The sequence below is a fragment of the Schistocerca nitens genome, chromosome 3, assembly GCF_023898315.1.
Source record: "Schistocerca nitens isolate TAMUIC-IGC-003100 chromosome 3, iqSchNite1.1, whole genome shotgun sequence".
NCBI classification, from domain to species: domain Eukaryota; kingdom Metazoa; phylum Arthropoda; class Insecta; order Orthoptera; family Acrididae; genus Schistocerca; species Schistocerca nitens.
The window spans coordinates 34,817,337-34,843,307 of NC_064616.1; the positions used below are offsets into that span (position 1 = coordinate 34,817,337).

The 25,971-nt window shown below is 38.7% G+C and overlaps 1 protein-coding gene across 5 annotated transcripts in view; it reads right to left on the reverse strand.

Moving 5' to 3' along the window:
* LOC126247978 (protein Aster-B-like) overlaps positions 1-25,971 on the reverse strand; it is a 224,423-nt gene that overhangs the window by 194,058 nt on the left and 4,394 nt on the right. For 3 of the 5 annotated variants that reach the window (XM_049948544.1, XM_049948542.1, XM_049948541.1), the window contains 2 exons: positions 15,952-16,089; positions 15,351-15,489 (listed from right to left, as the gene is read on the reverse strand). In XM_049948544.1, the coding sequence (XP_049804501.1) occupies positions 15,351-15,489; positions 15,952-16,089 (277 nt within the window). The remainder of the gene's footprint in view (positions 1-15,350; positions 15,490-15,951; positions 16,090-25,971) is intronic. The other 2 variants (XM_049948546.1, XM_049948545.1) reach the window with 1 other exon arrangement.

The window sequence follows — 25,971 nt, forward strand, 5'->3', positions numbered from 1 at the left end:
TTTAGATACCATGATACATAAAGCAAAAGTCTAATTATAATGAGTTATATCATCATGGATGAAAAGTATTCACAATAGGAAATTTCTGTATGAGCAATATAAAGTTCCAGGTAGAACATAATAAATGGTATACTAATAATTACATTCACAACAGTAAACTTCTGTATGATTGGTAACACAGTTTTCAAGTAGAACACCATTTTCTTTTCCTTTTTAAAAAAAAAAAAAACTTTTAGTAACATATACATTTATATGTTTGGAAATATTATTAAATTGCAAAATTTGTGAACTTAATTGCTTTGTAGCTTTACTGAAACCGGTTTATCAACGGGCTAGCTGCCTCCTGTTTTTGTAACATTCTTCTTTAAAGTATCTCTCCCTGTATTAAGTTCACGACACACCCATAACAGGTGATCTAATGTTTCATCATCATCATCATCATCATCATCATCATCATCTTCTCCGCATGTACAAGCAGCACTTGGTGCTAGGCTGAACCGATGGTAGTAAGACATTAATCTTCTATGTCCTGTTGACATTGTCATAACGTTAGATGACTGCAGCAACTTTATCAGAAGACAATGTTGAACAGTTGGAAAAAAATCTTCTATGGTTGCCCCTTTTGCAGTTTCAGCCCATTCTCTTTCCCATTTTTCTTTTGAAGAGGATTATAACTTTCTTCTGATCACAGATAAAGGGATTCTGTTGTAGCTTTCTGTTGCGTTTTCGCGAGCTGCTTGTTTGGCAAGCTTGTCTGCCAGTTCCTCCCTGGGTGTTCCTACATGGGATTTCGTCCATTCAAAGTTAGTACATCATTTCCTCCAATGCAATTCCTTAATTTTGTTTCTTATCTCTTTACCAATATTTGCGATTCCTGGAATTTTTTTAATGAATCCAGTGTAATTTGACTGCTCGTGTGTATTACTGTTGCCATTTTAACATAAATTTTGTTTAAGTTCTCTAGTTTCTCTAAGGCTCACACGATTGCTGCTTGGTTAATGGTCCATGTGCACTTTAACTGATAGGCCAGTGTGCCATTAATGGTTACTACCATTCATCAACCCATTCCATTCTCCGAATTTGTAATTTCCTTCTGAAGTTACTCTACTTGCTGGATGGGGCCACTGTTTGTAATCTAAAGCAGTGTGTATAGAATGCGCCAAGTGCTCAATTTTTGTAATTTTATATTCTTCCGCAATTGCCTAGAGTTTAATAATTATTGGTGTAAGGCATGTTAGAATACACACAATTGGACATCGTTCTGTAAGCCTTTGCAATGTTTATGTTGATCAAGTACTGGATTCGTCAAATCTTCACAGAATTATATTTTCTTCTTAGGGTGTGAATCCAAACAGGAGCTGCATATGCCGATATTAGTAGTGTAGCACCATTGTAAATTATTGTCACTTCTCCTGAACCAAGTCCATAGTTGAACCTTGCTGATTTATAAAAGGAAGGAATAAGTTCCGAGCATTTTTCTGTTATGTACTGTGTATGTTCATCAAACATAAATTTAGATTCAATAATTATACCCAAGTATTTTAATCATTCAACTTGTTGCAAAACATTATTGTTTAGAACGATACCAACTGTTGCCTTTTCTGTACACCTTCTCTTTGTTATTACCATTACTTTCGATTTTTCCACATTACAAACAGATTTTGCCTTTTGGGCCCAAGCTATGATTCTTCTCATTAGTATATACTTTGGTCAATACAATTAAATCATCTGCAAATGCTACTGTTTTTGTGTTAGATCCAAATTCATCAGAGAATTATACTGAATATTCCAAACACCTGGACCCCTGCGGGTACCGTTTTGTTACCTTCTTTTCCTGTGTGAAGTTGTTAAATGCCAACACTGCTGTTCTATCAATGACATAAATTTTACCTAGGTTATATAAGTTACTACAACATTCAAATTCTAGCAGCACTTTAAGGAATCTGGGCAACCAAGCTGCATCAAAAGCTCCCTGAACATCAAGCCTGACCATTACCACACTGCCCTTGTAATACGCTTTCCTCTGCAAAGTTCTGAACAGCCAACAATGCATCGACTGTACCTTTCCAAGTAGTAAATCCATACTGATTGTTGCTTAAGAGATCCTTAGAGGAGACTTGGTGCATAATTGTATAACTAATAGCCTTTCCAATTCTTTTCCCTCCATGTACAGAAGGCTGATGGGACGAAATGTGGACACTTTTGTGCCGTTTTCTTTACTCGATTTGAGAATGAATACTATTTTACCTCTTTTCCACCATCTCAGAAAGCAACCTGTTCTTTGGACAAGTGTTATATAAAGCAGTAAGATAGCTGGGAAAAAACTATGCAATTGATGATTGATCTTACTAGTAACACCATTTTCACCAAGAGTCTTGTTTGCAGGTACGTTCAATTATTATTTCCTCTATTTCTGTCTGAGAAAGAGCTTCATCATCTACTGTTCTTTTGGGCCGTAGCATTTGAGATCTTATTAGTTTACGGTATTTCACACCTTGAGTTTGATCATCTTCAGACACAAAATATTCAAGTATATAAGTGGCAATTTCGGTTAAATCCATTGTTGTTGTTGTATTGTCATTTTGCTTAGAGTTGTCATGGGATTATTATTATTTCTGATTTTCCTTGATGTGGTTTGACAGACTGTGTTCCAAGGGTTATTTGTTGGGGTGAAGCTGCAGTATTGCTTCCAGGATTGCATTTTTGCTTTCTGTATAGCTGGGCTGTATTCCTTGTTCTCTTTACAATGCCGTTGCCTTTGTAGCTCCCTGTCTTAATATTTTTTTATTCCCCCCCCCCCCCCCCCCACACACTGTAGTCAATTCAGTTGTCCATCAGTGGACAGATTTTCACCAAGTACTATACCATAGCTGATTTTTATCTTGAATGCTTTATTGCATGAGGTATCTAGAACTACTACTAATTCCAGGATAAGAGTTTCAGTATTTGTTTCCGCTTGAACTTTTTCTGTCAAATTCCGGTCCATTTTTTAAGTTGTGCAAGTCTGTGTTTAGCAAATAATTGCATGTAAGTTTTTCCCATAAGTACCAGTGAAAGTCTCTCACGCTTTTGAATCTAACAATAATTTTTTTTAGTTTGGATTATGCTTCCAGCATATACCATTGGGCACACTCACACGCTAAAGGTAATAATTGTGAGGTCGGAGAAACTCTCTTCTTCACCATGCGTCCATTGGCTTATAATCGGCAGTAGATGAGAGGAGGTCATAGCTAAATCAATATTGCTCTTTCCTTTACTATTTTCAAAGGCTGGTCCATGATTCCCCTTGCTTAGTAAGTACAGATTACTGGAAGCCAGAAATTCTTTTAGCTTCTTTCCTCTGTAGGTTGTTACTGTATCATGCCACATGCTAAATCTCTAACTGCTGTCCAAAGTAATTACTAAACAAACTTCTTCACAGTATGCTATCATGTTGTCAATTTTTTCAGGTCATCTTTGATCGATTTTGTGATATCTACGTACACACTATATATTAAAAATCGCGAATTATCTTTTACTGTTTCTACAAATACTGAATCTTCATTGGACACGTGGCTGATCATTATGGAACCAATATCTTTGTTGGTTATCAGTACTGCTGCCCTTTTCCTTGTGTCACATGGGCTCAATATCTTGTAGCCTCTAGTGATTCCACGTATGTTTTGTTGATAATAATATGGTTCTTGTATGAAAGCAATGTCAATCTGATATTGCACAATAAGCTGTATTAGGTTAGCTGTTGCAGCTCTGGATCACTGTAGATTTACTTGTATGCACTTAAATTTGTTTTTGAAGAGACTAGGTTGTTTGGCTTGTATCTTGTGATGCCATTAGTGATAATCTCTGTTCTGTTTCCGTTGGGAACTACACTACTGGCCATTAAAATTGCTTCAGACACGAAATTTAACCGACCGGAAGAAGGTGCTGTGATATGGAAATGATTAGCTTTTCAGAGCATTCACGCAAGGTTGGCGCCGGTGGTGACACCTACAACGAGCTGACATGAGGAAAGTTTCCAACCGATTTCTCATACACAAACAGCAGTTGACCGGGGTTGCCTGGTGAAACGTTGTTGTGATGCCTCGTGTAAGGAGAAGAAATGCGTACCATCACGCTTCCGACTTTGATAAAGGTCGGATTGTAGCCTATCGTGATTGTGGTTTATCGTATCACGACATTGCTGCTAACGTTGATCGAAATCCAATGACTGTTAGCAGAATATGGAATTGGTGGATTCAGGAGGGTAATACAGAATGCCATGCTGGTTCCCAATGGCCTCGTATCACTAGCAGTCGAGATGACAGGCATCTTATCCGCATGGCTGTAACGGATCGTGCAGCGACGTCTAGATCCCTGACTCAACAGATGGGGACGGATGCAAGACAAAAGCCATTTGCACAAACAGCATCAACTATCAGGTCGGAGACCATGGCTGCGGTTACCCTTGACGCTGCATCACAGACAGGAGCGCCTGCGATGGTGTACTCAACGACGAACCTGGGTGCACGAATGGCAAAACGTCATTTTTTCGGATGAATCCAGGTTCTGTTTACAGCATCATGATGGTCGCACCCATGTTTGGCGACATTGCAGTGAACGCACATTGGAAGTGTGTATTCGTCATCGCCATACTGGCGTATCAATTGGCGTGATGGTATGGGGTGCCATTGGTTACATGTCTCTATCACCTCTTGTTCGCATTGACGGCACTTTGAACAGGGGACCTTACATTTCAAATGTGTTACGACCCGTGGTTCTACCCTTCATTCGATCCCTGCGAAACCCTACATTTCAGCAGGATAATGCATGACCGCATGTTGTAGATCCTGTACGGGCCTTTCTGGATACAGAAAATGTTCAACTGCTGCCCTGGCCAGCACATTCTCCAGATCTCTCACCAATTGAATGTTAACATCTAATATGAATGCACATGATATGAAGTCTTTTCCGATCTTGAGTATAGCTTTGTATGCAAGTGAAATGTGTACAGTTAACAGCACAGGCAAGAAACTAAAAGCTTTTGAAATGTGGTAGTACAGAATAATGCTGAAGATAAGATGGGTAAATCTAATAAAGAATGAAGAGGTACTGAATCACAGTGGAGAGAAAAGCAATTTTTATGACTACTTTACTAACATAAGGCATCAGTTCACGAGTCACATCTTAAGACATCAGGGAATCATGAATCTGGTAATGAAGGGAAGTGTAGGGGGTAAAAACAGTAGAGGGAAACCAAGTAGGTTCAAGTGGATGTAGGCTGTGGTAGTTATGCAAAGATGAAGCAGTCTGCAGAGGATAACCTAGTGAGGAGAGATGCACCAAACCAATCTTCATGCTAAAGACCACAACAATGTTATTATTTAGTATTAGCAAATGTATGGCTTTCAGAGAAGAACTTGAGCTTTAAGTTGAAAACATAGAAGCAGACCCAAGTTTATTGAACTTATATAAAGAAAATGTCAAGGAGGTATATTCCTTCTGAATGTATGACCTGATTTATACCTGGCTTTGACTCAAGCTCACAAGAACTCTTTATCATCTAACACAGCAAGTGTAACATAGATGCTTTCTCAGCAGATAAAATTGAAATTGTAGGTGCACTACTCTGAAACATAGCTAAACAAAGAAGGGAGAGAGGGGTTAAATTACTAACCAATCTGGAGATGAAATGGAAGAGGCTGGAGGCTGATAAAAAATCTTAGAAATGATCTTACGAGCCTACCATTTAGTACAAACATCACTCCAAACCAGACTGCTCACGAACTGCTACCGAATGGCAAGACAAGACAGAAGGCATCAAATCTCAATCAAAACATAGGAGGTGACAGCAAATCTCTAGAAACTCCATTCCCAACTGAGGAACTGGGAAGAGCAATGCAAGAACTGAAAGAAAATACGGCAGAAGACCCTGATGACATACGAACTGAACAAATAAAGCAGTTTGGTCCAAAAACTAATGAATGGCTAGTGAGGACGATGAACAGATGTTTGGAAACATTTCAGGTTCCCCAACTATGGAGGATAACGTTACTAAAGCCCGGCAAAGAGTCTACTGAGGCAAAAAATTTCTGCCCTATTTCCTTAACCTGCCATCTATGTAAGTTATTTTAAAGAATTATTCTGTCAAGAATAGAAACCAGAATCGATACAAAACTTATCCCTGAACAAGTTGTATTCACGCAACGGAAAGCATGTTGTAGTCAAATACCAAATCTGACTCAAAACATATAACACTGTCTTGAAATGAAATTGATAATGGTTGTTGGTTTGCTTGATCTTTATGCGGCATATGATACAGTAAACCACCAACAACTTCTCACGGAAGGCTATGAAGTAACGAAGGACATTTGACTGACTTACACGTTAAGAGGAATGTTGCAGAATCAAAAGATTCTACACAATCTTCCAAGGGAAGAAAAGTAGACGGAGAAACCAAAAGAACGCGCAACCACAAGAGATTGTTCTTTCCCCTATCTTGTACAACATGTACACAAATGACCAGCCACACAGCCGGAAATAGAGAGATGCATACATGTAGACAATGCTGCCACTTCTGCTCAAGGAAGAATATTTGAAGAGGTTGAAAGAAAACAGACAGAGGCTTTGCATGCCTTGGGGAACTACTATGAAGAAAATCACCTATCACCTAATGCAGAAAAAATGAAAATATGCACATTCCACCTATGTAATAGAGAAGCCTAAAAACAGTTGGAAACAGAATAGGGAGATGTTAGAGTACAACACTGCACCAAACCAAAATACTTGGAAATTACCATAGGCCGTACACTGTCATTTAAAAAACACTGCACTGACCTAAAAGGAAAAATATGTGCAAGAAACAACATCACACTTAAATTGACTGGTTCAAAATAGAGAGCGCAACCTGAAGTTCTTTGATCATCAACAATGGGACTATGTTTTGCAGCCAGAGAATATGCTGCACCAATAAGGTCTAGCCACTCCAAACACGCTGATGTCACTTTAAATGAGACTGTCCACAAAATTTACACACTTGCAGCCATAGCACCACCTAATATCAAACGCAACAAATGCAAAGTAAAAAGGGTGTTCAAAAGGAAACAGGCCGGAGACACAATTACAGAAACCAATACCTGTACGTACGAAGTACTGACCCTGGCTGTTGAGACACTTGTCCCACTGTGAAACAAGGTGGTGAATGGCTGTCTCATAAAATTCCCGAGGCTGTGATGTTAACCAGTTCCACACGTACAGCTGGATGTCGTCGTCCACACGAGTGCAGGAAAGGTTACGCTGACGTTCTTCTTCACTTCCTGCAGGACAGGACAACAGTGAATGCCCAATGTTACTCAAAAACCTTGACCACCCTTTGCCAAGCAATCAAATCAAAATGACCAGGCAATCTCAGCCACGCGGCCATTCCACTCCACAACAATGCAAAGCCTCATACGGCCAACACAGTCGCGGCACTCCTGCAGGAAATTCAAATAGGAGGTTATTGGCCACCCTCCATACAGTCCGGACCTCTCCCCCTGTGATTACGCTATTTTTGGTCCCCTTAAAAAGGCTCTGAGGGGGCAAACGATTCACCTTGGACGACGACATCCAACTGTACACGCAGAACTGGTTAACATCGCAGCCCTGGGAATTTTATGAGACAGCCATTGACCACCTTGTGTCATAGTGGGACAAGTGTGTCAACAGCTAGGGCGAATACTTCTAACATACAGGTACTGGTTTCTGTAATTATGCCTCCAGTTCATTTCTTTCTGAACGTCCCTTACAGTAAGTGAAATAGAGAGGAAAACGCAGCAAACTGACCCACAGCACTTAATGTATAACCACCAAACAGTTCCAACTTGTCTCAAGTCAAGTAAGGGCTTTATCCAATGGATAGTACCAATAGAAGGCCAACCTGAGACTGGCCTTCTATCTTTATGGTTGGACCACTCTGCAAAATACAAACCTGCACCCCACAGACAAAATCACAGGGGCAGCAACTACAGCACAGCACACACAGCACACTGAATAGATAACAAAAGTTATACAGAGCAAAGTAAACACGGTTAAGTGGGGCTACTCTGAAGACGAACAGAGCGAATGTGGAGAAACCCAGACAATTGAACATTTGCTCATTTGCCCATGGGTGGAGTTTGTTTGCACAGCAGAAATCTATTTTTTGTGCAATGAAAAGGCCATTATAGCTGCAGAGTTTTGGAGGAAACGATTTTAGATGCTCTCACCTGGACATGGGAAGTAAAGCAAGCAAGGAAATAGGGTTATCACTTATATCGGATTACATAAAAGTATTGCACGGTTTACACAATTAAATGCTTTTCGTAAATCAAAAGAAAACCCTTACTGTCCTTAGCATATCTCTTAGCCCTCCAAGTGTCTTATACACAAAAGAATACAGTACGTTTGTATGGTTGTGATCCCTTCCTGAATCTGAAATGCAAATGTGGCAAATTAAGTCTAGTGCCAGTAATTGTCTCCATTAACCTGTTTCCTTCTTTTTATAAAGTAATTTTACTAATGAGTACTGTAATATATCAGGAAACTGACCACTCATGAAACACACACTGCAAAGGTTACAGATTACAACAACACTTACTATGAAGCACCAATCTCCATAGCTGAGATTTTAGCACAGCCACGTGAGTCTACTCTTCAGCGACTCAGTTTTAGTTTCCCTCTTTCTTTCTGCTGTAGCTGCATACAACACAACTGTCTCAAAACACCAACTTTAAAAGTTCTGCGCATTTGCCTTTACCAAAAAAACTTGGATTTGACATGTCATACCTTGACAGGAAACCTGTCAACATTCAACCTCGGTTCTGTCATGCAGTCATTCTTAACATTTCTTAATCATTAATCATGCAACACATCATACAGGGTTATTCTAAATGAAGGACCTATTTTCAAAAATTCATATCTATTCAAGTACAAATCCAAAATGAACAAGCTTTGTACCAATGAAAAGAGGAAGTTTCAAAGTTTTTTTCATAATGTTTGATATCAATTTAATAAATTTTTTAATTAGAAATGTGATGAATGTTATAAATGTTCAATGTGGTGACTGCTGGATGCATGGCAAACATCAACATGGTAGCCAAACTCATCCCACACACGTGAAGGTATATCTGGTGTTACTGAGTGTATGGCAGCAGTGATTCAGTTCCACAGCTCATTCAGATTAATTACAAATATTTAAAAAATTATTAAACTGATATCAAACATTATGAAAAAAACTTTGATACTTCCTCTTTTCATTGGTATAAAGCTTGTTCATTTTGGATTTGTACTTGAATAAATATGAAGTTTTGAAAATGGATCCATCATTTAGATTAACCCTGTATTTTTGCCTCTGAGATGGTGGTAGTTTCTGGTATCAGTATTGGATTCAGGTAACTGACCTATATAAAATGATGCAATATACAGTTTCCATACAAGTTACTTTTTTTGAAGACACAAAACAATTCACTTGCTGAAAGTTACTACAGTAGAGACAAAGGAATGACTGACAGAATTCCAATTGGTTAACATCTGGAAAGTGTATAATTATTTGATTGCACACACCACACATTAAAATGAAACTGCTCCCTTCTGAAAGACAGAGGCAAAGTTGCAGTAGTTCTGAAGACTTAACTGAGCATTCTGTGTGGGTATTTTTACTATAATATAGCCAGTCGTGACAGGAGAAAATTCATTATCTCCCCCCCCCCCCCCCACACACACACACGACCCTTTTTAAAATATTACAGAACAATCTATAGTTTTCTTTCTTTATAGGATCACCAGATATCATTTGTGATACACATAATTTTTGTTGTTGTTCTACAGGGAAGTCTTATCCCTCTATCCAGGATTTCCATTTACTGACTTGAGAATTATTTCGTATGATTTTTTTTATTTTTGGAAATACAGCTTCAAACAATTACACAAACTTATTAGAGAACAGGCTAAACAACTTGTCCTTAACATTAATTTCCATATGTACAGGGTTCCATATGGATGTTGTCATAGTTGCTTACTTCAGGATATTATACCCATGCATTGTTGTTTTATGGCATCACCTTTTGTGGTAAACAGTTCTTGGCAATAAGAAAATTATTACTCAGAGGAGTGCGATAAGCAATGAGTGGTGTGCAGCCAGGACACACTTGCAGGAATCTATTCCTGCTGCTACAGGTTTCCAAAATGCCGTCTCAGTGTGCCTCTTCCCTTGTATTTTTCAGAAAAGAAACTGCTGTCTTTCCAAAACCAATAGTTCACATGGCCACATTATGAGGTCAGAACAGGGTTGACATAGAAACTAGACAAACTTCAGCCTTATGCAAAAATTAGTAAATTACTCAGTTATGAAAGTTACCAATACTCTACCTACACACATCAAACTATAAAAATCAAGAGCAAATTGAAAGAATACCTGTTACAAAATTCATTCTACAGAAGTAGTGAATTTTTTAACATAAATGAGAGTGTATGTGTGTGGTTTTAATGTATAACTGGGATATACCATTACTGCAAGCATAAAATAAATTATTTATTATCATACAATATATCATACTGGTTTTTAAATATTGAGAAATTGTTAATATGAATTCTCTTAGTGTATGCGTAAATATTAAGTCCAATGTCTTGCTCTATTACATATGTTGTTATTTTCATGTTTTATAATGTAACATTACCATGAATCTACTATACTGCACCCAACTATACCCATTATAGTACATTTTATAAAAAAAATTATTGATTGTTAATGTTAGAAAAACACTGATTCGTTCTCTATCCTATCTCCCCCCCCCCCTTCCTCTCTCTCTCTAGTATATTCTTTACTGTAGAAATCAATAGAACTGCTGGCGTTTGAGACAAAATCTGATAACACATTTCACACAGTCTGGTTCAAATGCATTTGGATTCCGGGTGCTCAACTTTAAAGTTATCAGTGCTTGTATAAAGAAATACTTTTCTTTCAATACGACAAAACAATAGAGATTGCCATGAGATAACCAACTTCTCAATTAAAATCCAATAACAAAATGCAAAATGACTGTTTTTACAACTGCATCTGAGATAAGTATTGCTTGATGACAACTACTATAAAAATGATAAAGATCCTGTCACTCTGAAATATGATAAAAGCAAGCATGTGTACAGGAGGGGAGTGGGGAGATCCGCGCGCATGCGCGCGCCCACACACACACACACACACACACACACACACACACACAGAGAGAGAGAGAGAGAGAGAGAGAGAGAGAGCTCAAATTTTTCATACACCTACAAAGGTACAAAGAAATTAATTCTGAATCAAATGTGAACAGTAAAAAGAACTACTTTAAAAACAATGTTTGATATAAATAAGTGTCTGTCTGACTACTGATATAAAAATTCAAAAGAGCCTGCCACTCTTGATACACATTTAAATCTAGTCTTAACACCTTAGGGAGGAACTGTGACACTAAATAAATAAATTTTTAATACTTCAACTGAACTTGTTCAGTTGTTATTTAAAACAGAGATTAATGATTAATTTAGAGAATTCCCTCTTGTCAGCAAATAAAATACAAGGAACTATAACGTGGCATACCAAAAATTGGTACACAAGTACCTCACACCTGTGCGTCCTCTCATTAGGGGAATAATCCTGAGTCAATGGGGAGAGTCTTATACAAAGTCTTGTGAGAACTGCTGCCATCATCTCTCTTTGGTTGAAGAGAAAGACACTATGGTCATGTTGACTCGAGGCTTAGTCACTGAGACTCCCACACATTCATTTCGTCTCCCCTCAACACCAACAGCACAAATTTTATGAGGATCGCACAAATTTTATGAGGATCCGCGCTGTGTTAAGTGATTTATATCATATGCTTCCGTAGTTGTTGTATGTGCCACCTTTGCAATAGGTAGAGGATGTTCTAGCTACTTTGGAGCGACTCTTCTGGGTACATTTACTGAGTGGACAGCTGAGCGCACATGGAATCTGAACGGATGACTTTTCACACCTGATGCTAGATCATCCATCTGAGCACCCTAAGGACCATGGAAAGGGTTGACCAATTTGACAATGTGCTACATGTGACACCTGAATTTTGCAGCTACAAGTGACATACGGCATGAGTGTGAAAACAATACCTGAGCAGTCTGTTACAGAGAAGTGTGTAATGAACACAGCAGCATCTCACGTGTCAATCAACTTTGAACACAGGATGATAATCAGCGCACGACAAATGGTTCATAGATTCTAAAAGAATTCAGGTTTCTGAGATCAACAGTGTCTAAGATAGGGCTTCAATATCACAGAGACTATGTTTCCACACACATAAACCATAGAACAGGGCAACCATGAGTGTGTATTGAATGGACATCCTGTCACCTCACCACGGCCATACAAGACAATGGATAGTCTAACTGTGAGTCAGATAGCTACCAATTTGAATGTGGAGTGTCAGGATCCTGTTTCTATGATGACTGCATAGAGACAAATGCACCACATAGGCTTCAGCAGCAAACATCCAACTCTTGTCCCACTGCAGACACCCCAACACAGCTTAAGAACTGGTATGGGACCACAAACATCATCAATGGACCATGAAACAGTGGCAACATGCAACACAGCCTGTTGACAAGCTTATTGGCAGGTGGCAAAGTAGCATATGTCCCATGAAGCTATGGATCCTATGTGTCATCAAGGTTGTGTAAAGTCAAAACACAGTTCAGTTATGATCTGGACTGTGTTCACATGGTCACAGTTAGGCCCCATTGTCTATCTGCATGATCAATGAAAGATGCACATTATACAGATATTCTTGTAGGCCATCTCCATCCCTTTCTGGTAACAGAGTACCCTGACAGAGATGCCATGTTTCAACAGTACAATTTGACATGTCACCTCTCTATGGTTGAAAGCAGGTGGATTGATGAACAGTCCAGTGGATCCTGAACTACAAGTTGCTACCCTCTCACCTCCCCAAATCACCCATCTTAACCCAATCAAGTATTTATGGGATGTTGCTGATACTCAAACCCAACAGTAGCTATACAAGAACAATTACCGATAGTGCTGTAGGGTCAGTATATCAGTAGGAAGATTCTAATGGTTCATAGAATTATTACAGTTTTGACAGCTAGTAAATGAGTGAATCATTACTAACAAACATCCAGTGGCTTTCTGTGACTTTTGACAACTCTGTATTAAGTTTGGTATTGAACACAGTATATTATTCAGCATGTGTAACCTGAGTCCACATATGGGGAAACTAATGTAGCAAGCAATAGTGCCCCTCTATTGTGCCTATCAGTATGCAAAAATCTTCAAATTACTGTACTAAAATCATCATTAAAAATTATTTCAAAAGGCATAGTATGGAGTACAGAACTTGCTGCACACTGTTAGTTTTAAACTCTAAGAGTCTCAAAACTAGCCAGCAAGGAAATCTGTCCCAACCTTGTATCAAGACACTCGTATCTCATTAATGTTGCTTTACCTGAATACCAAGTGAATGTTTGGCTCATAGACAGTTCCAAGCAGTCACGGTCAACAGTAGGGAAAGAGGTGATTGTAGGTGTGCTGAGACCTTTTACGCATTCTGCATCATCTGTAGTTGCTGTGAAAATATTAGTGGTGACTATGCAGTATTTGCACATATGCTGGACATCGGGCCGACTGTATATGCTCCAACACCTCAAGCTGCAATGAGTGGAGAATCTTACAATATTAAAATTGCACAGACCTACATACAAGACAACCATACTCCAACTGAGGATGAACAAAACTGTAAAACAGTATGAAGCAAGAATTTTATGCCTGCCGGTTCTTCCTATCCAGAGGCTTTGGAATGTTCATGGCTTTGAATAGCTGATGCCAAACACAGCAAACAATTCGGCTCCAAGTGACCAGAATTCTGCATACAAATAAGGCTTACTCATGTATGGGAGGTTCTTGGGAAATCCTTACAAAACAAATGTCAATGAAAGAACAATGAAGAATATGAGAGTCATGTCACAATGCAGTTATTCCTCTTAACAATTTCAGTGCTCTGGGTTGTATCATACTTTTTGTGTTTGAAACATGTTGAAAATTAAAGAGCAGACCAAGTATTTAGGTATGGAATTAGATCAACTGCAAGCTTAGAACCACATGGACAACATAACTATAAATATGTGGCATCTACAAACAGGTCGAGCATATGTTCATAGAACTTTTTCTCTATTGCCCACAAACAATAAAGCTATAGGACACTGTATCAATTACTCAAAATTAAATTTTATGTTATATTTAAAGGTTTAGAATAAGAGAAATTAGTTAGATTGACATGTATTACACACACAAATACGTATGAGCACTACTGTCACACTATCTAGTATGATGACAGTAAATAATGTTTCCCCAGGAATCTATGCCAACACAACAATGAACAAAAAGAACAAGTAAATAACACAGAATAACTATCCACCACATAAACTATACAAAGCAGTAAGTTATGAGCAACAAACAGCTCACTTTTCAACTAAAACTGAACCTGAAACAATGGCTTTCAAGCAAGTGATGATGTCTCTTCCTCTAAACAGCTGTTTTATACTAAAAACATTACTTACAGCCCCCCCCCCCCCCAACCACCACCTTGGTCTATTCCTTCCCTTCAACAGTGCATCTTTCCCCACTGTTTCCAGCATGTTCCCACAGCATTTACCACAAATACTTCACTATTTAAAACGTGTTCCCATTGTCGAAATAAGCATTTAATTTTCTGTAACACTGCAAGTTGTCTGGAGCCTTACCAGGCAATTACAATCTCAAATCATTCAGTCATAATATCAAACTGTATCAGAACTTTCCAAAGGTTTTAAGGAGGAGGAACACATGTTCTAGTCTGTGTCATAAATCATAGGTTAGTATTTTTTATAATTATCATATGAAAATGACAGCAAAAATCTCAATATTCGAAGCAGAAAATATTTGTTTCCACTTTTTGAAAGTCCTTTGCATCTGCCTTATAATAAGCACAAGGCAAATTAACTTTGGACCTAAATCAATACAGATTTTGCACCGTGATAGCAAATGAATATCTAAGCATTAATAATGTAAATTTCCTAAAAGTTACAGTAGCATGAATGGATAAAAGTTGATAAGTAAGCTCAAAATCCTAACATGCAGCTGAAATGCATCTCATTTGGAAACTTCACTTGAGTACCACATATTCCTAGCAGCAAAGGGAAAGAAACAAATAAGTAAATACACAGTCTGTTTGTGAAACATTGTTCAATAACAAATGCCTGCATATATTATGTTTATTTCTTTTGGGTCCCTTGAATTATACAATAAAAATACCACAGACAATTCTGATCTTACACTATACCCCACTAACCTCAAAAGTATCTGGTTTCTCCACAGTTGTGCTGCTGTTACCAGTCAGTATAATATCACCTTTGGAATGGTCCCGCTTGTGTTGTTGTCGGGGGGACGGGCGTGGACTTGACTGTGGACTCGTACTTGGGCTTGGAGACCTACATAGAACACACTCACACATGATATCTGAGGGCACCTTCACAAAAAAGCAGCAGGAGGACAGGTATGTGTTAATTACTGATCAACACAAAAGGCAAACAGCAAACAAAACCCACTAACACATTTAAAAAGCTTAACACTATGTTCTCAGGTAAGACAGTGGGTACAGGCAGCACACTATATCAAATTAAGCTGTACTTCTAGTACATATTAAAGCAAATGTACCTGTCTGAAGAAATATGCCCAAATATAGGGCAAAAAGCATGAATGGATAATAATACAATGTCAGTACATGGGATGATTACATTATGCTCAACAATTACATTAAAAATGAAACTGTGGCCACTGTAGTTTTCTATGCAGTGCTCAATAAAAGTTTATATTAATGCCTAAATGATGAACAAATCACAGTTTCTTTAGCTAACACATTTATGTGGAAACGTCACACAAGCCATGTTTACCGTGGTTCCAGGGAGCCATTGGGATTAGCAACATGACAGGCAGAGGGTAAAGTCATTGTGTTGAACGTCAAGGATGAACTGATGCTACTCCCAATTACGTCGTGACTAGATATTAACAGGTTCTCCACAGACTTACGCCTGAAAATACAAAAGACTCGCTGTAATGCAAAGCTTTACTTCAATACTAGATAATGACATACAACATACCAATAAACACAAGGGAATTATTACACAAGAAAACATTAAGCTTGTTACTGCTCAGAACAGTTAAGTTTATATGGCAAGGAATTCTACACATGCATTACGGGTGGAAACAAATCTAATCAGAGAGCAAGACTAAAAACAAAGAATTTACTCCACAAATCTACTATGCAAACATGCAATGAATATGCACTGCAGACAAGCACACTGACTTTTGTATAGTGAATGTTGACATAACAAACTTAGCAAACCACTTGGAATCTAGAGAGATGTGTGAGAATGTGTTAACAGCCATGCACCAAACCCCTGCACACCAGTAGTAGTGTGTTGATAGAAAGTTACACAAATAATGAACCCAATTTTCATTCTCTATATCACACATTTCAAGCACGCCACAGAAAAATCATAGATTTAGTAGCATAATGCCTTACTGTGCTGTACTTACAAATATTACCCATTGGCTACAATGACAACTATAATTTATTTTTAAGCAAGTACCTTGGAAAACTGAGACAAGAAGAGCTAAGTACCCAAGAAACAGAACAGACTTCACAACAATGTGAATTACCTAAAATTTTCAATAGAATATTGTCAATACAGAACACAAATAAAAAAAATAAGCATCTGGGAGATCTTTTTAACACAGCTGTATCAAATTATTCCCTCTCCTTTCAGAATGTAATAAATGCACATACAAAATTTTCAAGATTGCTTTATCAGAATCCATTTCTAGAAAAAATCCACTTTTGGGCCTCAATACATGGAATACAGAAAACAATGGTGGTGTGGAAGTACACCACAAATGTGTGCTCTAGGTGTTGAATTTCTGAAATGTCTTCTAATACCAATGTTTCTGACACCTATCTCTTGTCTACAAAAATTAACTTTTTCTTATACCTTTCTCCCATTGTTAAATATCCCATTATCACAAATGCTTGTTGAGTTGACTTACTTTTTCTAAAGCTAAGATGATTTTTATTCACCAGATCTTCAGAGCTTTCAACATATTTACTGTCGCTGACTCTTTAAAGGTTAGACTGGTAGCCAGAACAGTGACACTGCCACGTCAAAGTATTTCATGTGCCACATGTTTCTAAATGAAACAATCACATATGATTTTGTCACGTGTAACTTATGGATCAAAGATATTACTCTTCATTTCTGCTGTGGACAGCCATACTGTTGTGAAATCAGTTAAACAGTGCTGGTTCAAAATGAAAGGAAGAATGCTCGATCCAAAACCATTTCAATCTACGAAGAAAAGACAAGATGAATTGATTTATTCTCCCAGTGGATTAATTAAAATATTGTAGTCTCTACAAGCCCATCCCTATGGCCATATGAGTTAAAGTGCTGTTTCCAGGATGGGTAGCTGTGCCAGCCCCGGATCGAATCCGTTCGGTGGATTAACAATGAGGGGCAGTATGCCAACCAACTTGGATGTGGTTTTTAAGTGGTTCCCACATCCCACTAGGTGAATATTGAGGTGGAACCTGGTTCCCACCTCAGTTACACAGTTTGCACACACTTGGAAAACTTTTGGTATCTTTCACATTAATAACACCTCAACAGACAGATAGGGTAGATGTAGTCAACCCCAAGGGTAACAGGATGGCAAAGGGAGGGCACCCAGCTATCTCTTAAATTAGCCATGCCAAATGCATTAATAAACATGCCAATCCTGTGCTGATGTGGGACTAAAGCACAAGAAAAAGATGATCATCAGAATATGAACAACAAATCCAATGTACATTAAGACGAACTGCTGAATGTAGATGCTTGTGATCGAAAAGTGAAGGGAATATAAACTATCTGAATGAACCTGTAGGATTTGTTACTCTGCATTTACTCAAAAATGAGTGTTTAGAGTGGATCACTTTAACTAAGGAACAGCAAAAGCAAAGTGGTAGGGTCTATTAATTGTTGGCAGTTCATATGTATGGCAGTAATGGTACCACTTAGGGAAAGGAAGCAAGGGATGGGAAGGAACACCAAGTGCACTCAGTGTGTATGCCTGAAGCCATCATTCAGATTCCAGTAGTCATCGAGTGAACAGGGTGCGATCAACTACAGACTATGGCGCACTTTGGAACAAACATTATCCGTCATCTGGGCTCCAAGGTCATACTTGGCTGATTCCTACGACTAGCAGTGTGTTGAGGATACTGGCCTTGCTCCCGGAATTTCAATGAAGCTCAAAATCAGCAGCATAGCCCCCAGAACACATGTCGTCCTGGTTCCGAGTCGAGTGGAAGGCTTTAACCAGAGACTTCAAAGGTTCTATGACAAGGTAGGCTGTGGCTGTCTAGACTTGCGCTATAGTGTTGAGAGGAGAGGTCCACTGAATGGGTCAGGTGTGCACTACAGATCAGGGACAGCTATCAAAGTAATTGACTGTATGTGTGTGTGCATGTGTGTGTGTGTGGGGGGGGGGGGGGGTTGCACACAAGGATTTTTTTTTTCAGATTAGACAACTTTCCATGCACTCCAGATAACTATATAGCTGTAAGAAACCCAGAAGCATTAGTGTAAGATACAAAGAAATGCACTCCCCATCCCCGGGGGAGAGCATCAAAATCCTTGTGGTTAACTGCCCAAGCATTCACAAGAAAGTTCCAGAGTTTCAAGTGCTCCTAAAGCAGTAAAGCTCATAATACTAGAAGCTGGTTAAAACCTGAAGTTAGCAGTAGAGAGATCTTTAGGGATAATTTATGCACATACTGAAAGGATGGGAAATGGGCTGTGGAGACGGTGTATTTGTCACAGAAGACAAGAAATTCAAATGCACAACAATAGAAACTGAAGCTGCATGTGAAATTATTTGGGGAAGACACAGTTTCAAGGGTGGACATAAAATCATAATGAGGTCCTTCTATTAATTACCAGTCCCACCTCCTGATGTAACTGAGAACCTTGGAGAATATGTCAGTTTGCTTGTACATAAATTCCCTAATCATACTGTAATTACTGGAGGAAACTTTAATCATCTAACAATCAACTGGGGTAACTAGAGCTTTGTTAGTTGTGGGTGTGACAAGCCACCCTGTGAGACAGTACTAAATGCCTTCTCTGAAAACTACCTAGAACAGATATTTCAGAACCCCACTCACTCATGATGGAAATACATTAGATATAATGGCAACAAACAGACCTGACCTCTTTGAGGAAGTCCACATTGAAATGGGTACTAGTGACCATGAGGCAGTTATAGCAACAATGAATACTGAAGCACAAAGGACAACTAAAACAAGTGGAAAGATTTATATATTCAGCAAACTAAACAGAAAAAGTAGTAGGGTCATATTTCAACGAGGAACTTGAAACTTTTAGCTTTGCACAGGAGTATGTAGAAGAACTATAGTTCCAGTTTAAAAGAATAGTTGACCATGCACTGGATAGATACTTGGCCTGTGGAACATTCATGATGGAAGAGATCCTCCGCAGTATATAGACACAGCAAAGAAACTTCTAAGCAAACAGGGCTGCTGAACGATAGTTTAAAAACAAATCATACGGTTCTAGATACAGAGATGCTGAATGAAATGAAATGGCAGTCAAGAGAGCAATGTGTGAAGCTTTGAATGACTATTGTAGCAAAATATTGTCAAAAGGTCTTTCACAAAACCCAAAGACATTCTGGTCATACATAAAGGCTGTTAATGGCACCAAAGTTAGTGTCCATTCACTCATGGTCAAAGCAGTAATTGAAATCAAGAATAGCAAAGCAAAGGTAGAAATGTTTAACTCTGTTTTCAAATGTTCGGAGTATTGCCCCCAGCTCACTTCTTGTACCATTGAAAAGATGAGTGGAATAGATATTAGTGTCACTGGCATTGAGAAATAGCTGAAATCATTACTCTGAACAAAGCCCCAGGACTCTATGGAATCCCTATCAGATTCCACATCCAATTTGCAGCTGAGTTAGCCTCTCTGTAAACTAAAATCTATTATAGATGCCTCGAACAAAAGACCAAGACCAGTAGCTGCAAGAAGCACAAGTCACACTCCCTACAAGAACGGTAGCAGAAATGATCCTAAAAACTAGCGTCCAATATCCTTGAAACCCATTTCCTGCATAACCTTAGAACATATTCTGAGCTCAAACATAGTGAGGTGTCTCCCCTGTGCCATCCACCACAGATTTCAAAATCGTAGATCATGTGAAACCCAGTTCACGCTTTCCTCACGACACTCCACAAGTCGTGGACCAAGGCAGTCAGGTAGATGTAGCATATCTCAATTTCCGAAAAGCATTTGACTCGATACCACATCTATGCTTATTATCAAAAGCACAACTGTATGGGGTATCAGATGAAATTTGTCCCTCAATTGAGGATTTCTTGGTAGGGAGGATACAGCACATTATCTTGGATGGAGAGTCACAGACAGATATAGAAATAACTTCGGGTGTACCCAGGAAAGCGTGTTGGGTACCTTGCTGTTCATGTTGCATACTAATGATATTGTGGACAATATTAATGGTAATCTAAGACTTCTCACAGATGATGCAGTTACCTACAACAAAGTACAGTCTGAACAAAGATGCACAAATATTCAATCAGACCTTGATAAGACTTCCAAGTAGTGTAAGAATGGCAACATGCTTTAAATATTTGGAAATGTGAAATTGTGCACTATACAAAATGAAAAAACATCGTATCCTATGAATATAATATCAGTGAGTCACAGCTGAAATCTGTAATCTCAAACAAATACCTGTGTGTAACACTTACAAGGGAACCTCCCCATCGCACCCCCCTCAGATTTAGTTATAAGTTGGCACAGTGGATAGGCCTTGAAAAACTGAACACAGATCAATCGAGATAACAGGAAGAAGTTGTGTGAAACTATGAAAGAAATTAGTAAAATATACAAACTGAGTAGTCCATGCGCAAGATAGGCAACAACAAGGGGTGCGCGAGCTCAGGAGCGCCGTGGTTCTGTGGTTAGCGTGAGTAGCTGCAGAACGAGAGGTCATTGGTTCAAGCCTTCCCTCAACTGAAAATTTTACCTTCTTTATTTTCGCAAAGTTATGATCTGTCCGTTCGTTCATTGAAGTCTCTGTTCACTGCAATAAGTTTAGTGTCTGTGTTTTGTGACTGCTCCGCAAAACCGTGCGATTAGTAGACGAAATGGGAACCGAAAACATTTGATCGCAAGGTCATAGGTCAACCGATTCCTCCACAGGAAAACACGTCTGATATATTCTATACGACACTGGTGACGCCATGTGCGTCACATGACAGGAATATGTTGTTGACCCACCTAACTTGTACACTTAGCGTATGGGTAAAAAGATTCTTCTACCTTGCCCGATTTAGGTTTTCTTGTGGATGTGATAATCACTGCCAAAAAAGTGATGAAAACATAAGAGTTTGTCACATAAACTGAAAATAAAAAATTAAACTTTTCACTCGAGGGATGACTTGAACCTAGGACCTCTCGTTCCGTAGCTGCTGTCGCTAACCACGGGACCACGGCGCTCCTTGACTCCCATTGTCCTTGATGTTACCTATCTTCGCATGGACTACTCAGTTTGTATATTTTACTAATTTTTTTCATAGTTCCACACAACTTCTTCCTGTTTTCTCGATTGATCTGTGTTCAGTTTTTCAAGGCCTATCCACTGTGGCAACTTATAACTAAATCTGAGGGGCGTGCGATGGGGAGGTTCCCTTGTTAGTGGGGACATGAAATGGAACAGTCACATAGGTTCATTCATGGGTAAAGCAGGTAGAAGACTTTGGTTTACTGGTAGAATACTTGGGAAATGCAAACAGTCTACAAAGGCAATTGCTTAAAAACAGCTCGTGTGACCCATCCTGGAATATTACTCAAGTGTGTGGGATCCATACCGAAAGATGACTAGCAGGGGATATTAAATGTATGCAGAAAAGAGCAGCATGAAGGTTAACAGGTTTGTTTGACCCACAGAAGAGTGTCACAGCAATGACGAAAGAACTAAACTTGCAGACTCTTGAAGACAGACATCAACTATTCCTCAAAAGCCTACTAACAAAGTTTCATGAACTGGCTTTAAATAATGGCTGTAGGTGTATACTACAACCCCCTATGTATTGACCCCAAAGGGATTGAAAGGATAAGATCAGATTAATTACAGCATACACAGAAGCATTTAAACAATCATCCTTCCCACACACCATAAGTGAATGGAATGGGAAAAAGTCCTAATAATTGGTACAGTGGGACATAGGGACATTCTCTCTGGCATGCACCTACAGCAGCTCACAAGGTATAGATGTAGATGCATATCTTTTATTAGGAAATTATTCACTAACAGTCATTTATTCACTAAAATGTGTTATGATTTACCCCCTTGAAGCACAACAATAACAGCACTTAAGACTGAATAAAAGTTGTGCCATATACCTTGATTAGTTGGTAATAAAATTCAAGTAGCTTCTGGGGACACACCTTTCCTACATAGTGATGATAAACAAGTTAGAAATTCCATCAAGAACATCCGACACAGTGCTATAAGTGAGATGGGTAAGGAGAGCCACAAACTGACTACAGCTTCACTGAAATATTCACTCTTGCACTCAACTGAAGTTATATACAGAATTCAAGGAAACCTTATCAGTACATTAAGATGTGGATTCCAATGACAAATATACATAACTGCTAGAAATGGCTTAAGTAAACCATCTGAGCCCAACAAATGACTAAGCCACCATCAGTGGTACACAGAAAGTGGCTAATAACCAATTATGACTTTTTGCAGTGATAATATATTCATGACATGCATCAAAACAGTCTTTATTGTTATTCCTAATACACACACACACACACACACACACACACACACACACACACACACACACACACACACACACACACACACACACACACAAAATGGATCAATCATTTGTTACATTCTGAAGAAATTTCAAATTCAAGGAAGTTGATAGGTACAAGTTTACAAGAAAGAATGACATTTCAGTCTATCTCAAGATGCACAGTGTTAAATTTTTTTAAGAAAGTAATGTTTTACCCGGCACATTCATACTTTGCAGGAGAGCTTCTGTAAAGTTTGGAAGGTAGGAGACGAGGTACTGGCAAAAGTAAAGCTGTGAGGACGGGGCACGAGTTTCAGCTGCCATAAGCTATTATCACATCACAAACACTTGTTATGGTTCAATTCCATCACTGTGGAAATCACATTGTAAATGAGTGGCTATGTGTTTTCCAGAGTAGCTGGATTAAATCACGGCATATGTTTTATGATGTAAGGATGACTGATGACAGCAGAAACAGGACATTTCATTTTAAATTAGGGTTATTTCACTGGACAATAATCTTTATCAAAAAGTTTACAGACTTGATGGAAGCTGTGGTTTCCATCCTCAGACCGATACCTGAATTACACAGAGCATTCACTGAGGCTGTAAAGAAATTCTCCAGACTGTTGATGCCATGTAGTACTTGAAACTTACATTTTCTTTGTCTTACACCACTGAGCTTGCTGTTCAGTTTGCTACAGAGAGCTGGGTCTAAAAAAGATCCTTTTTGTGAGGCAACAGTAGAAGCTGGGACAAACTCACTGAGTTGCTGACAGCATCGGAAAGGAATAAAGGATTAAAAGCACAAAAGAACTAAATCTAACCAGGAGCAGCCAAAAAGCATGAAGATTACTGATATGCCTCAATAGTAATACTAACAGGTGTAATAAACACTATGACATCACTGCAGACCAGATAGTGCATGACTGGCAAGTCAAACACAAAGTAAAAGTACCTAAACCACACCACATGGGTCAGAAGGAAGTAAGTGGTCTAGTTACCCTATTTCAAATGTCAGGACTCAACAAGCCTATCAAAAGCAGCATAGCCAGTGAAATGGCCAGCTTAAATGACATCCAAATGGAACAAATAAAGAACTATGGCCCATCCACAAGAGAATGGATTGTATAAGGTCTTCAACAGTTGCATGAACAGCCATCAAATACCAAAGATGGCAAAAAAGCAGAGAGATAACCCTTCTTCAACCTAGAAAGGAAGCAAAGCACCCCAAAAATTTTAGGCTGGTTAGCCAATTAATCCACTTGTACAAATTGCTAAAATCCACAATTCTAAACAAGTCCACCTATAAGCAACCCTCTACTTATACACGAGCAAGCAGGGATAAGCCCCAAGGGCAACTGTAAAGGGCAGCTCTTTGCTCTTACTCATTTCAAAGAGGCAGGTTTGAAAATAGTCAGGTTATTGGTGTCGCTTTTGTAGACTCAACAGCAATGTAAAATGCTGTCAGTTACCAATAACTATATGTTCAATTACAGAATCTGCTCAACAACCTCGACCTTGCTGAAGTTATCAGCACTCTCTCGCACAATTTTAAGTTTTTTGTTGACTTCCAAGAACAGCAAAGTCTCTGAAGAGCACATTATGGAAGTGTTCTAACTTCTTTTCAACATATGCACCAACAACCAACTGCTGATTCCAAATATAAGAAGCTTCCTCTGTGCAGATGATTTAGCTCTTTCTGCACAGAGTAACAGCTTTGACACTTGGGAGAGATAACTGGCAACTGCCCTCTGAAGTCTATAGGGATACCATAATGCTGATAGCAAACCCTATTAAGCCAAGTCTGCATTCTAATCTATGGAACAGAGAAGCTACATACAGTACAGTTAGGAGCATAGTTATAGCACTGTCACACCCCAAAATGGCTGCAAGAACTACTTGACAGAACACTTACATTCAAAAATTGTAGCCAATGCGAGGATAACAAAATGAAAATCTCCACACAAGACAATCTGATTTGAAAATTGACAGTGTGAAAATGGGATCACATTCTCCTCAAGCAGTGAACCAGCAATTGCACTCTCTCTCCCCCACCCACTGTAGAATATCTCTCTCCTGTCTGGTACAACTCATCACATTATATAAGGCAAATAGAAACAATACTCAATGAAACATATACACTGATTTTAGGTTAATATGAGTGTACTCCAACAAATAAACTTTATCACGAGGCTGAAAATGTGCCACACACTAAATGCATAGAAGTGGCTGCTGATATGAAGGAGCTAAACTGTACAAAGGGCCATCCACACACTGCTCATGTTAATGATATAAAGCAGATGTTGGCAATGCCTCTCCATATCAAGTTAGAGGCAGCTGATGGGAGAACAGTATGTGATAGCCAAACAGCAGTTAACTGTATGTCTGTACCACTAGCATATAAATTAATCATATTTTGTGGATGGCCTTTCCTTCACATTCTGCTTTTGCCACCTGTGCATGTATAACACACACCTTGCACCTTTTATATTGAAATGCTGTTAATGAATTCATCTGAAATATGAATCTCAGTTTTGGTGACAAAATGATATGAATTACTTCCATTGTAGGGATAGCCCTTTCTTCTTCTACCATTTGATTGATACATACAACACTTTTTCATTGTCTCTGCTGAAATATTAATGATTTCATCTCAAAGGTGGACTCTATGTTGTTATGATAGACTGATATGTAGTGCAGCCAGAGGTCTGTGCAAGGCTGACATGTGGTCAAGAGTTTACAAAACCAACAAATGAATATTAAACCTACGCTGTGGTGATAGACTGATCTGTACCACAACTGAAGATCTAGCTTAGGTTGGAAGTAACAGTTCTGTTGAGAATGTATGTGTACTGACAGACTGATCTAAAGCATAGCCAGAAGTCTTTGTTAACTTGTATGGTGATAGTTTCATTTGCCATTATTTTCTGTTTACTTGCATCTGGGCCATGCAGCAAATCATACATCAATAGCTTAAATGCAAAGATGCAGCAGAAGCAGAAAATGAAAACTATAT